The sequence below is a fragment of the Macaca thibetana genome, chromosome 11 (genome assembly GCF_024542745.1).
Source record: "Macaca thibetana thibetana isolate TM-01 chromosome 11, ASM2454274v1, whole genome shotgun sequence".
Classification (NCBI taxonomy): Eukaryota; Metazoa; Chordata; class Mammalia; order Primates; family Cercopithecidae; genus Macaca; species Macaca thibetana.
Window position 1 is genome coordinate 94947148 of NC_065588.1, and position 11719 is coordinate 94958866.

An 11719-nucleotide genomic window follows, 5' to 3' on the forward strand; every position below is an offset into this window, starting at 1 on the left:
TGATATATCAATACGTGATAAATTGAATGGCAGAAACAAGTATAAGGTACAGAGTTAGAACAAAGAAAGGATATGTTAAGTCTCTAAAGGAAGAGGATGGATAGGACAGGCTTCCTGAATGAGATGACATTTTAGTGGGAGTTTGGATAAAGAATAAAAGTTTGCCAGGCAGTGAAGGTAGGGATGGGAGACTAGAGAAGGTGGGAAGGGTAGTGGGTGGTTACTAGGGTGGGGAAGGGCATACTGGGTAAAAGAGGGTTTAAGACATATTGATGGATATACCACTGACCTTAGTGAGCCTGGTAGGTTCTCAGGATATTCATCAGGAATAGTTGTATAGCTCCATCAGCTCTAGGCTGCCCCTGTTCATCAGAGTGTTCTCATTCATCAGTGTGTTCTCTCTGTATGACACTTCTAGGGGAATTCAAAGACAGTTCCCAACTTCTGGTAGTTAATAATTTTTTTTTTAGTAGGCCAGGCATGGTGGCTCATGCTTGTAATCCCAGCTGAGGCGTGGATCACCTGAGGTCAGGAGTTCAAGACCAGCCTGGGCAACATGGTGAAATCCCGTCTGTACCAAAAATACAAAAAAAATCAGCCAGGTGTGGTGGTGAGCACCTGTAATCCCAGCTACTTGGGAGGCTGAGGCAGGAGAATCGCTTAAACCCGGGAGGCGGAGGTTGCAGTCAGCTGAGGTCACACCACCGCACTCCAGCCTGGGCAACAAGAGCAAGACTCCGTCTCAAAAAAAAAAATTTTTTTTTTTTTTCCGGTATGTATAACATGATCTATGGTTAAGACAGTTTAGACAGAATGATTGGAATAAGGAGTAAGCCTCTAAGAGACTTAAAAATATGGAGGCTGGGGTACATCTATGTGTACATATGGCCTCAGTTTAATTTCATAGCCTTTGTAAGTGATATTGACTATACTCTTGTCAGAAGTACGCCCAATTCCTAACCCTTGGTTTTTCCCCTCTGTCATTACAGAGAAGTTTCTTGAGACTTAGCTCCTCTCAAGTCTCAGACCCAAGGATTTTTTTTTTTTTTTTTTTTTTTTTTTTTTTTTTTTTTTTTTTTGAGACGGAGTCTCGCTCTGTCGCCCAGGCTGGAGTGCAGTGGCGCGATCTCGGCTCACTGCAAGCTCCGCCTCTCGGGTTCACGCCATTCTCCTGCCTCAGCCTCCCGAGTAGCTGGGACTACAGGCGCCCACAACCGCGCCCGGCTAATTTTTTGTATTTTTAGTAGAGACGGGGTTTCACCGTGGTCTCGATCTCCTGACCTTGTGATCCGCCCGCCTCGGCCTCCCAAAGTGCTGGGATTATAGGCGTGAGCCACCGCGCCCGGTTTAAACCAATACTGCAAAGTTGATCGCTAAGGATATTTCAGGATAAATTTGGCTTAAGTTCCTTTAATGTGAAGAGATGAGTTTTCCTTTCAATATTATGATGAACTTTTTTGTATATTTATAATATTCCAATTTATAGGTTTAAAAGAACACTGCCTCTCCCCATTTAAATTGCTCTACGTTATTGTGATGAATTTTCAATTCTAGGGATTAAAATTGGCCAATAGTTTATGGAATTAAATACTCAGGAGTCATACTCTATAAATTGTTATCTTGAAACAGGTTTTAACCACTTTGAGAAAATCCTAGAGATACCGGCAACTGTCAAGTACATGTGAGCTTAATTCTTATTCCTCATGTGCTTTTGTGGGATCTCAAGTTCAGAGGATTGAGTTATTCATATTCCTTAGTTCACGGCTTATTATAGTAGATCTGTACTAGGTTGAGCTTCTCACTGTATTTATTTGTTTATTTCCATTTCAAAATTTCCTTTTCTTATTTCCTTTCCCCTCTCCATGGACAATCCTAATGTATTTAATGTATGTTCTTTGTAAATGTCTGTGTAAAGTATGTGCTCTTGTAAAATATGTATGTTGTTTATATGCAGGTGTTTTAAATTTGCATAGATGTTATGGTATTAATTATTCTGTTTTTTATCTCCCATGACACAATGTTTTTAAGATTTATCCTTCTTGCTATGTATACATGTTATTTGTTACACCTGATTGCCACCAACCCATTTTACCGTCCATTGCCCTAAGTAAATGGACATGTAGATTGTATCCAACTCTCTGCTGCTCCAGCAAAGCTGGGTTGAACTTTTATGTGAGTAAGAATTTCTTGGGTATTTGTAGCTAGGAGCAAAATTAGTAATTTTTAATTTATTTTTATTTTTTTTAAAGAGACAGAGTGTCACCCTGTTGCCCAGCCTGAGTGCAGTGGCCATATCATAGCTCACTGCAGCCTCAAACTCTTAGGCTCAAGTGATCCTCCCACCTTAGCCTCCTGAGTAGCTGGGTCTACAGGCACATGCCACCATGCCTGGCCAATTGTTTATTTATTTATGAGACAGGGTCTTGCTTTGTCACCCAGGCTGGAGTGCAGTGGCATGATCTTGGCTCCCTGCAACCTCTGCCTTCTGGGTTCAAGTGATCCTCCCACCTCAGCCTCCTGAGTAACTGGGACCACAGGTGCATGCTGACACACCCAGCTAGTTTTTGTATTTTTTGTAGAGATGGGGTTTTGTCATGTTACCCAGGCTGGTCTCAAACTCCTGAGCTCAAGAGATTCACCTGCCTTGGCCTCCCAAAGTGCTGGAATGACAGGTGTAAGCCACTGTGCTTGGCGTGTTTTAAAAAATTTTTTGTAGAGACAGGGTCTTGCTATCTTGTCCAGGCTGGTCTCAAACTCCTGGGCTCAAGTCATGCTCCCGCCTTGGCCTCCCGAAGTGCTGGGGTTACAGGTGTGAGCTACCATGCCCAGCCAAAATTACTAAATGATAGGATATATAAATACCAAATTTGATTCTCCTCCAGTCTGTACTTTTCCCCCAGACGAGTATGGGGACTCCTATAACCTCACTTCTTTTTTTTTTTTTTTTTTTTTTTTTTTTGAGACGGAGTCTCGCTCTGTCGCCCAGGCTGGAGTGCAGTGGCCGGATCTCAGCTCACTGCAAGCTCCGCCTCCCGGGTTCACGCCATTCTCCTGCCTCAGCCTCCCGAGTAGCTGGGACTACAGGCGCCCGCCACCTCGCCCGGCTAGTTTTTTGTATTTTTTAGTAGAGACGGGGTTTCACCATGTTAGCCAGGATAGTCTCGATCTCCTGACCTCGTGATCCACCCGTCTCGGCCTCCCAAAGTGCTGGGATTACAGGCTTGAGCCACCGCGCCCGGCCCTATAACCTCACTTCTGCAGTGACACTTGGTATGATCCAGCTTTGTAATTTTTGCCAGGCAAACTTCTATAAAGTTGTATCTTTTACTTTGCATTTCTCTGGTAACTCAGGTTTGAACATTTCTTCATAAGGTTGTTGTTAGCCTTTTGAGTTTCTTTTTTTATGGATTTTGTTTATATTGTCTATTTTCCATTGGGATTTCCTTTTTTTTTTTTTTTTTTTTTTTTTTGCTTTTTAGAAGTTTCTTATATATTCTAGAAATTAGACTTTGTTGGTTTTAGACTTTATTTTATTTTTTTTTGAGACCGAGTTTTGCTCCTGTTGCCTAGGTTGGAGTGCCATAGCGCGATCTCAGCTCACCACAATCTCTGCCTCCCAGGTTCAAGCGATTGTCGTGCCTCAGCCTCCTGAGTAGCTGGGATTACAGGCACCCATCACCACGCCTGGCTAATTTTGTATTTTTGGTAGAGATGGGGTTTCTCCATGTTGGTTAGGCTGATCTTGAACTCCCGACTTGAGGTGATCCCCCTGCCTCGGCCTCCCAAAGTGCTGAGATTACAGGCGTGAGCCACTGTGCTCAGCTGGTTTTAGACTTTTAAATATCTCGTTTTAATTTGCCATGTGATTAATTTTTTTCTTGGGTGTTCTCAGTAGAAGAGAACTTCGATGTAGTCAAACTAATCAAATTTTTTTTTTGTCTTCTAATTTGTATTTCCTGAGTTTTGTTCAAGTAGTCCTATTACAGTCTTATTATTCATATTTTGCTCTTTATTCTCATATTTAGCTCTTTATTCTCTGGAGTCTGCCTTTGTATGTTCACTAGTGCAAGAGTAGGTGCTTTCCCAAAGATAAATTTTAATCTCTGGAGTTCACTTCCATTCTCAAATACAGGAACATTGGATTTTTGACATTTAATTGTATTACAAAACATTTTCTTTTAAAATTACAGATAATGTAAGAGTTCTAAATTTGATTGAAATTGTAGTTCCTATGGAAATGTTGTCTTTGGGTGGTGATTGGGATAAATTAAAGAATATTAAGTTTTTAACTTTCAGCTGAGTGTAGTAGCTCATGCCTGTAATCCCAACACTTTGGGAGGCTGAGGCAGACAGATCATTTGAAGTCAGGAGTTCGAGACGAGCCTGGCCAACATGGTGAAACCCCGTCTCTACTAAAAATACAAAAATTTGCTGGGCATGGTGGCACCTGCCCATAATCCCAGCTACTTGGGAGGCTGAGGCATGATAATCGCTTGAACCTAGGAGGTAGAGGTTGCAGTGAGCCAAGATTGCACCACTGCCCTCCAGCCTGGGTGACAGTGAGATGCCATCTCAAAAAAAAAAAAAAAAAAAAAAAAAAAACCAAACTATATATATATATATATTATATATAGTTTTTAACTATTTGTGCCTATACAGTTTTGAGTAACCCAGTTGTCTTTTGAAATTTCAACTTATTTGTAGGGAGATAGTGAAGAGCAGACGTATCTTTAAATACAGTAATGACATTTTACGTTACTGTATTCGTATGTTGGTTTTTAATAATGGATGCTTTCTTCATAGACTGTGTTCCTATATGTTTCTGTCCTTTCCAAGATTTCTTTGTGTTATTAGATTATGAATTGCTACCAGGATAAGCCTCCTGTGAAAGTATTATGGAGTTTTCCCTGAATAAAGGCAACTTTTCTCTGAATTAGTTTCTCTGAATGAATTGTAAATACAGCCTCATGCGAGGCTAAATTGCTCCCTCTTGTGCCCATAGTCAAGATGTTTAGATTCTTTCTGAAATGTGGAATTAATGGTTCAGTTTTTAACCAAATGTTATATTGTGATGTTAGAGATTTGCATATCAGGTAGTCATTTGGTCTGTTTGCCTTTTTAAAGCTGATAGTGTTTTCTCTTTTCTTGCGTGTATTTAAATGCCCTACATTTTTAGTTATAAATTTAGGGAAAAAAGGCCTTTGACCCTAGGTAATAGGTACGTAAATTAAAATGTGAAAGAATTTACTAGGTAGTTACATCAGGATGCTTTCTTTACCTTTAATCTTGGGATGATCTTTACAAATTTAATTTAATTTAATTTTGAGACAGAAACTGTGACGCCTAGGCTGGGGTGCAATGATCTTGGCTCACTGCAACCTCTGCACCCAGATTCGAGCAATCCCCCTGCCTCAGCCTCCCAGGTAGCTGGGACTACAGATGTGCACCACCACACCTGGCTAATTTTTGTGTTTTTAGTATAGATGGGGTTTTACCTTGTTGGCCAGGTTGGTTTCGAACACCTGACCCAAGTGATCCCCTCGCCTCAGCCTCCCAAAGTGCTGGGATTACAGGCTTGAGCCGCTGTGCCTGGCCGATTTTTACAAATTTTAGGTAGACAGCACAAATTGTGAAAAAAGGAAACTTAAAGCAACAGATAGTTTACATCTCTATATTTTAAAAGTAGTATTTTCATTTAAAAAGAAGTAAAAGTTCTCCTTACTTGTTCCTTTTTGCTTTCTCCTAAATTCTTAATCTTTTTTTTGTTTTTATTTTTGAGACAGACTCTCACTTTGTCACCCAGGCTGGAGTGCAGTGGCATGATCCTGGCTCACTGCAGCCTCAACTTCCCAGGCTCAGGTCATCCTCCCACCTCAGCCTCCTGAGTAACTGGGCCACAGGTGCATAGCACCTTGCCTGGCTAATGTTTGTATTTTTTTAGAAACGTGGTTTTACCGTGTTGCTCAGGCTGGTCTCGAAATCCCGGGCTCAAGCAATCTGTCTGCCTTGGCTTCCCAAAGTGCTGGGAGCCACCATTCCTGGCTCTAAATTCTAAATCTTACCCTAGAGATAGTCTTGGTTAACAATTTGGAGTAAATTTTTCCAAACTTTATTCTCTGCATTTATGAATATATATACATGTGGAGCACAGCTTTAAGTGAAGTCTCGAGGGCTTGCTGTTTCATAACTGTAAACTTACACTGAAGGTCATAACTATAAACTTACACTGAAGAAGGCCTGAGGGGACCTCAGAATCTTTAGGAGTAAGCAATAGGGCTTGTCTACCTTCTTCTAAGACATTAGCACTGATAATCAAACCAGGCTTCACAGCGCCGTCTCTACCTCAGTTACTGTACAGTTCTTTGTCTCCAGTTGTTTGTTATATTTTAGACTTTCATGCAGTCATTATTCAGTACATTGACAAATTCTGATCTAGGTCTTCTTCTCTCATTCCTATGTGTTTCTGCCATACCCTGTAGAACCTCCTCCTCTGTGAGCAGGAAACTCTCTTGTATCATCAGCTTCTTAGAATATTCACCTTCTTGCCTTATCTGAAACTGGCCAGTTTCCTGAGGATACTGCCTTCTCCGTAACCTTCTTAAGTGACATGGCAAGTTTTTTCCTTTATATCCCACATACTTTAGCACCAGGAAATGGGTGGGCATTGTTCTTGCTCTCTGTTGCCTCATCCAGACCATTAATACTCCCTTCTCCAGCTGAATGCTTTGAGGTTCATGTCTCTAACCTTTCCTATTGATGTAATCACCATCTTATTCATTGACGATTGGAGTTCTTAGCTTTTAACCTTCGTCTTATGCCCTTTTGTCTGTTAGCACTCTTAGTGATTTTGATACCTATGTGGATGAGTCATCCAAAACCTTAGCCTCTTCTTTCCTTAACCACTTTGTCTCCTGTGACTTTTTTTTTTTTTTTTTTTTTAAATTTGTGAGACGGAGTCTCGCTCTGTTGCCCAGGCTGGAGTGCAGTGGGGTGATCTCTGCTCACTGCAAGCTCTGCCTCCCGGGTTTACACCATTCTCTTGCCTCAGCCTCCTGAGTAGCTGGGACTACAGGTGCCTGCCACCACGACACGCTGATTTTTTGTATTTTTAGTAGAGACGGAGTTTCACCATGTTAGCCAGGATGGTCTGGATCTCCTGACCTCGTGATCCTCCTGTCTCAGCCTCCCAAAGTGCTGGGATTACAGGCATGAACCACTGCACCCGGCCTCCTGTGGCCATTTCTTAACTCTTCCCTGATTACAGGCTGGACCCTGATCCTTGTCATTACTAGAACTACAGCACTTTTGAAATCTTGATGTTGAGCATTCTCTTCTACTCTTTACCCGCCTCCACCTATTTTATTCTTCAAGTTTATTGCTATAGACTTACCAAGACTTCTCATCCATTGATTCCAGAATATCCTCTCTATTCATACTATCAGTCCTCTCCTAGACTTGAGCCATCATTGTCCATCATTTTATTGCCCATCATTCAGTTGCTTCTTAGCACATACTCTTGGCTCTTTAGTCCTCTCCTTATCTGGAGCGAAAACCGGTTTTTTTTTCTATGCTGGGAAATGGAGTAGGTATTTGCTCTTCATGGCTTCATCCAGACCTTTGCTTACTTCCTCTTTTCTGGGACTGATCCTTTCCTTGACCTTGTGCAGGTTCAAAGACTCCACGTCACTTCAAGTTATAAAAAGTCTCATTTCCATAATTAAAATGTCAAGTCCTATTCAGTACTGCAAACTTCATTTACATACAAGGTTCAGTTGGGCCTGTCTGAGACTTTGGAAGCCTGCAATGGGATAGTAGGTTAAGGTGGACATTGTGGGTTGTTTCCAGCTTTTTCCTGTTGGAAACAATGCTGCAGTGAATATTCTTGTTGATGCAGAATGGTGTAGAAGTTGAACATTGATGCTTTAAGATTGAATCTCAGCTTTGCTTTATTAGCTGTGTAACTTTGGGCAAATTACTCAACTTTTCTATTCTTCAGTTTCCTCATTTTCAAAATGAAGGTAATAGTGTCTGCTTGATAGTGTGCTATAGTATTAAATGAATGAACATACATAGAACTCTTAGAATAGTGCCCAATAAATATCTGATGTAAATAGATATTTGTGCGTATAGGCAAGTATCTCTTTTGGGTGATTACGTTTTTAAAATAGTGATTTATATTTGTATTTAATTATTTGTGAATACCAGTAAATAAATTGCCCTTTGGTGTAATTTAACTCATTTATTTTTGAGTCTGTTTTTTGCTTTTTTTGGTATGTTTATGTTTAAGATCACATAAATCTTTATGATTGATGCTACTGGAATGATCTAATGCTACTGTTTACCGTGTTTTACACATGGGGACCCCTCTTTTTTATATATGTATATTTATGTGGAGGTGATTAAGTATAGTCTATGAAGACTTAAGATTTTGGCTCCTGATAATACATAAATAAAAATATGTATTTCAAGATGTTTTATGGCTCAATTAACAATGATGATGATAACAGTAATAATAATCATGGCCATTCCTAGTGCTTACTAGTTCGAAGCTTAATATTGGTAAGTTGCTCTCAGATCCATAACACTAACATCTTGTTTTAATCCTTTATGCTTAACATAGCAAATTCACATATTTTATATCATTAATTTTTCACAGCAACTCTGAAATAGGTGGGCTAGACAACCTTATTTCAGTGTAACAAATGAGACTGAGGTTAAATGATTTGCTAAAGATTGCTTAGCTAGTAAGCAGTAGAGCCAGACTTGAATCTAATTTCCTATTTTAAATCTGTATAAGAAAACCATAATGGGTGAGTTATATGTTCCAGGACATCAGTAGTTCTCAATGAGGGGTGATTTTGCACCCCCCCAGGTGACATTTGACAATGTTTGGAGACATTTTTGTTTGTCAGTACTGGTGAAGGGGAATCCTATTGGCATCTAGTGGATAGAGGCCAAAGAGGCTGTTAAACATCCTATAATGCATAGGACAGTCCCTTACAACAAAGAATTGCCATCCCAAAAAGTCAGGAGTACAAGGTTTAGAAACTGCTGTGCAGCAATCATTGACAACACAGGACAAAGTTAATAAAACTTTACTTGGTAAGATTTTCCTGATAAGCCACAGATTTACTCCAAACTTCAGTTTTTTCACATCTTCAACTTGTCTTAGATTCAGGATATAAAGCCTACCAATATCTTGCATGTAAAATTTATACTCTAAATCAAGAGAGGTCAAAGATATGATGGGACTGAAAATTGGAGTAAATCTGATGCTTAACAGTAAAACCATTTAAAGGAGGACTCCTGTTGAAAGGCCTTAAGTTCATTATTCTTTCCCTCACTAGATTGTTTCCCAGGGGGAGTGCATTGGGTTTCAGTTGGGAAACAAGACAAATCTGGACTTCTGATGAAACTGCAGAATCTTTGCACACGATTGGATCAAGATGAGAGTTTTTCCCAGAGGCTTCCACTTAACATTGAAGAGGCTAAAGACCGTCTTCGCATTCTGATGCTTCGCAAACACCCAAGGTACTGATAGTCAAATTTAGTTGGTGTGTGAAGTCCCAATAAGATGCAACTACTGACTTCTTGAGAACATCATGCCTTTTTCCTGCTGTCCTAAAAGGAGGATAAGAGAGAACCATCGCAGTCGGGCGCGGTGGCTCACGCCTGTAATCCCCGCACTTTGGGAGGCCAAGGCGTTTGGATCACCTGAGGTCAGGAGTTCAAGACCAGCCTGATTAACATGGTGAAACCCCATCTCTACTAAACATACAAAATTAGGCAGGTATTGGTGGCGTGTGCCTGTAATTCCAGCTGCTCGGGAGGCTGAGGCAGGAGAATCGCTTGAACTCGGGAGGCGGAGGTTGCAGTGAGCCGAGATCGTGCCATTGCACTCTAACCTGGGCAATAAGAGTGAAACTGTCAAAAAAAAAAAAAAAAAAGAAAGAAAGAAAGAAAAAGAAAAGAGAAAGAACCATTGCTTTCTTGCTTTTCTTTCTTGTATTTAAAAAGATAAAAAAAAAAAGGGGCTGCCATTTGGCCTAAAGTTGCTTTTTTTCTTTGCTTCCTATCTATCACATTGTCTCATATGTACGATTGTAGGCTCTCAGGGAATGTCTTAAGTAGGTGAGTTTGTGAGTGGTCTTTGCTAGAAAGTGCAGACTTCTTACTTTGAATCCATTATTTCTAATGGGTTAACATAGAACAAGAGAGAATAAATGCAGGCAACTGATAAATGTCAGGAAAGGGCCAGGCACAGTGGCTTGTGCCTGTAGTCACAGCACTTTGAGAGGCCATGATGGATAGTTTGCTTGAGCCCAGGAGTTCAAGACCAGCGTGGGCAACATGACAAAACCCTGTCTTTCTAAAAAATAGAAAAATTAGTCTGATGTGGTGGTACATCATTCAGTAGTGGTCCCAGCTACTCAGGAGACTAAGGTGGGAGGATCACTTGAGCCTGGGAGATCAAGGCTGCAGTGAACCTAGATTGTGCCACTGTATTCCAGCTTGGATGGCAGAGGAAGACCCTATTTCAATTTAAAAAAAAGTCAGGAAGGATTTTTAATGGAGCTCTTCTTTTGTCTTAGTTTCTAGAAATATACATGTGACTCTTCTACTTCGATATACTTCAGGAGTGAGTTTGTTTTGTTTGTTCAACAGTTAATTAATTCAGCAAATACTTACCATTATAATTATGTGCCAGGCACTGTTACCAAGTGTTTCACCGTTTTCATTAGCCAAAAGGGAGACAGCAGTTTAGCTGCTGCTAGTCTTAAGAGTATAACCTTGGATTCAGTCAACAATTTGATTTCTGTCATCTAACAGCCTCTCTTTCATTTGTTCATTTAACCAACATTGAGTGTTGTGCCAGGTTCTGGGCCAAGTGCTGCAAGTATAAAGATAAATAAAGCGTTCTTTGGGAATGTTATAGTATATTGAGTGAGAGGTAGTGGCTCTGCACTTTTTAAAAATGCCATAATGCACCCAAGGATGCAGTCTGTAGCAGTTGCTGAGTATGGCAGTGATTCTCAAATTGGTAAGGGTATTAATATCAGAATATAGGGTGAGAAGAGTATTTTTGGGAAAAGCCTACTAGGTGATTCTGATGCATACTTGTTATATTATCTTGGTGCAATCTCTGCTAACTGCAAGCTCCGCCTCCTGGGTTCAAGTGATTCTCCTGCCTCAGCCTCCTGAATAGCTGGGACTACAGGTACCTGCCACCACGCCTGGCTAATTTTTTGTATTTTTAGTAGAGATGGGGTTTCACCATGTTAGCCAGGATGGTCTCGATCTCCTGACCTCGTGATCCGCCCACCTCGGCCTCCCAAAGTGCTGGGATTGCAGGCGTGAGCCACCACGCCTAGCCCCTCGTTCTCTTGATATTGATTTATATAGAGGAAATAGGGATTGAGATCACTAACCCTTCCCTCTTTAATTGCTTGGTAACTTTACCCTAGTTCTGCTTTCCCTTTTTTGCAAAAATAAAAGTGACTTCTGTTGAGTAAAATAATGTAGCCACCTTCAGATGTGTCAGACTAGCTTATAAAACCAGGCATATTTTTTTAATCTCTCAGTCTCATTTGGTTTATGCTTTTGTAATTTTTCAACCTATATATGTGCCTAGAGTATTTTTTTGTAACGTGCAGCCACAGTGTGTCATTTAGACAAAAATGCTAGTGTATAATTATGCTATCAGGTTTTAGTTATATTT

The 11719-nt window shown here is 40.5% G+C and overlaps 1 protein-coding gene across 2 annotated transcripts in view; it reads left to right on the plus strand.

The window, feature by feature from the left end:
* APAF1 (apoptotic peptidase activating factor 1) overlaps positions 1 to 11719 on the plus strand; it is an 89677-nt gene that overhangs the window by 4883 nt on the left and 73075 nt on the right. For both annotated transcript variants that reach the window (XM_050749319.1, XM_050749320.1), the window contains exon 5: positions 9348 to 9531. In XM_050749319.1, coding sequence (XP_050605276.1) covers positions 9348 to 9531 — 184 coding nt within the window. The remainder of the gene's footprint in view (positions 1 to 9347; positions 9532 to 11719) is intronic.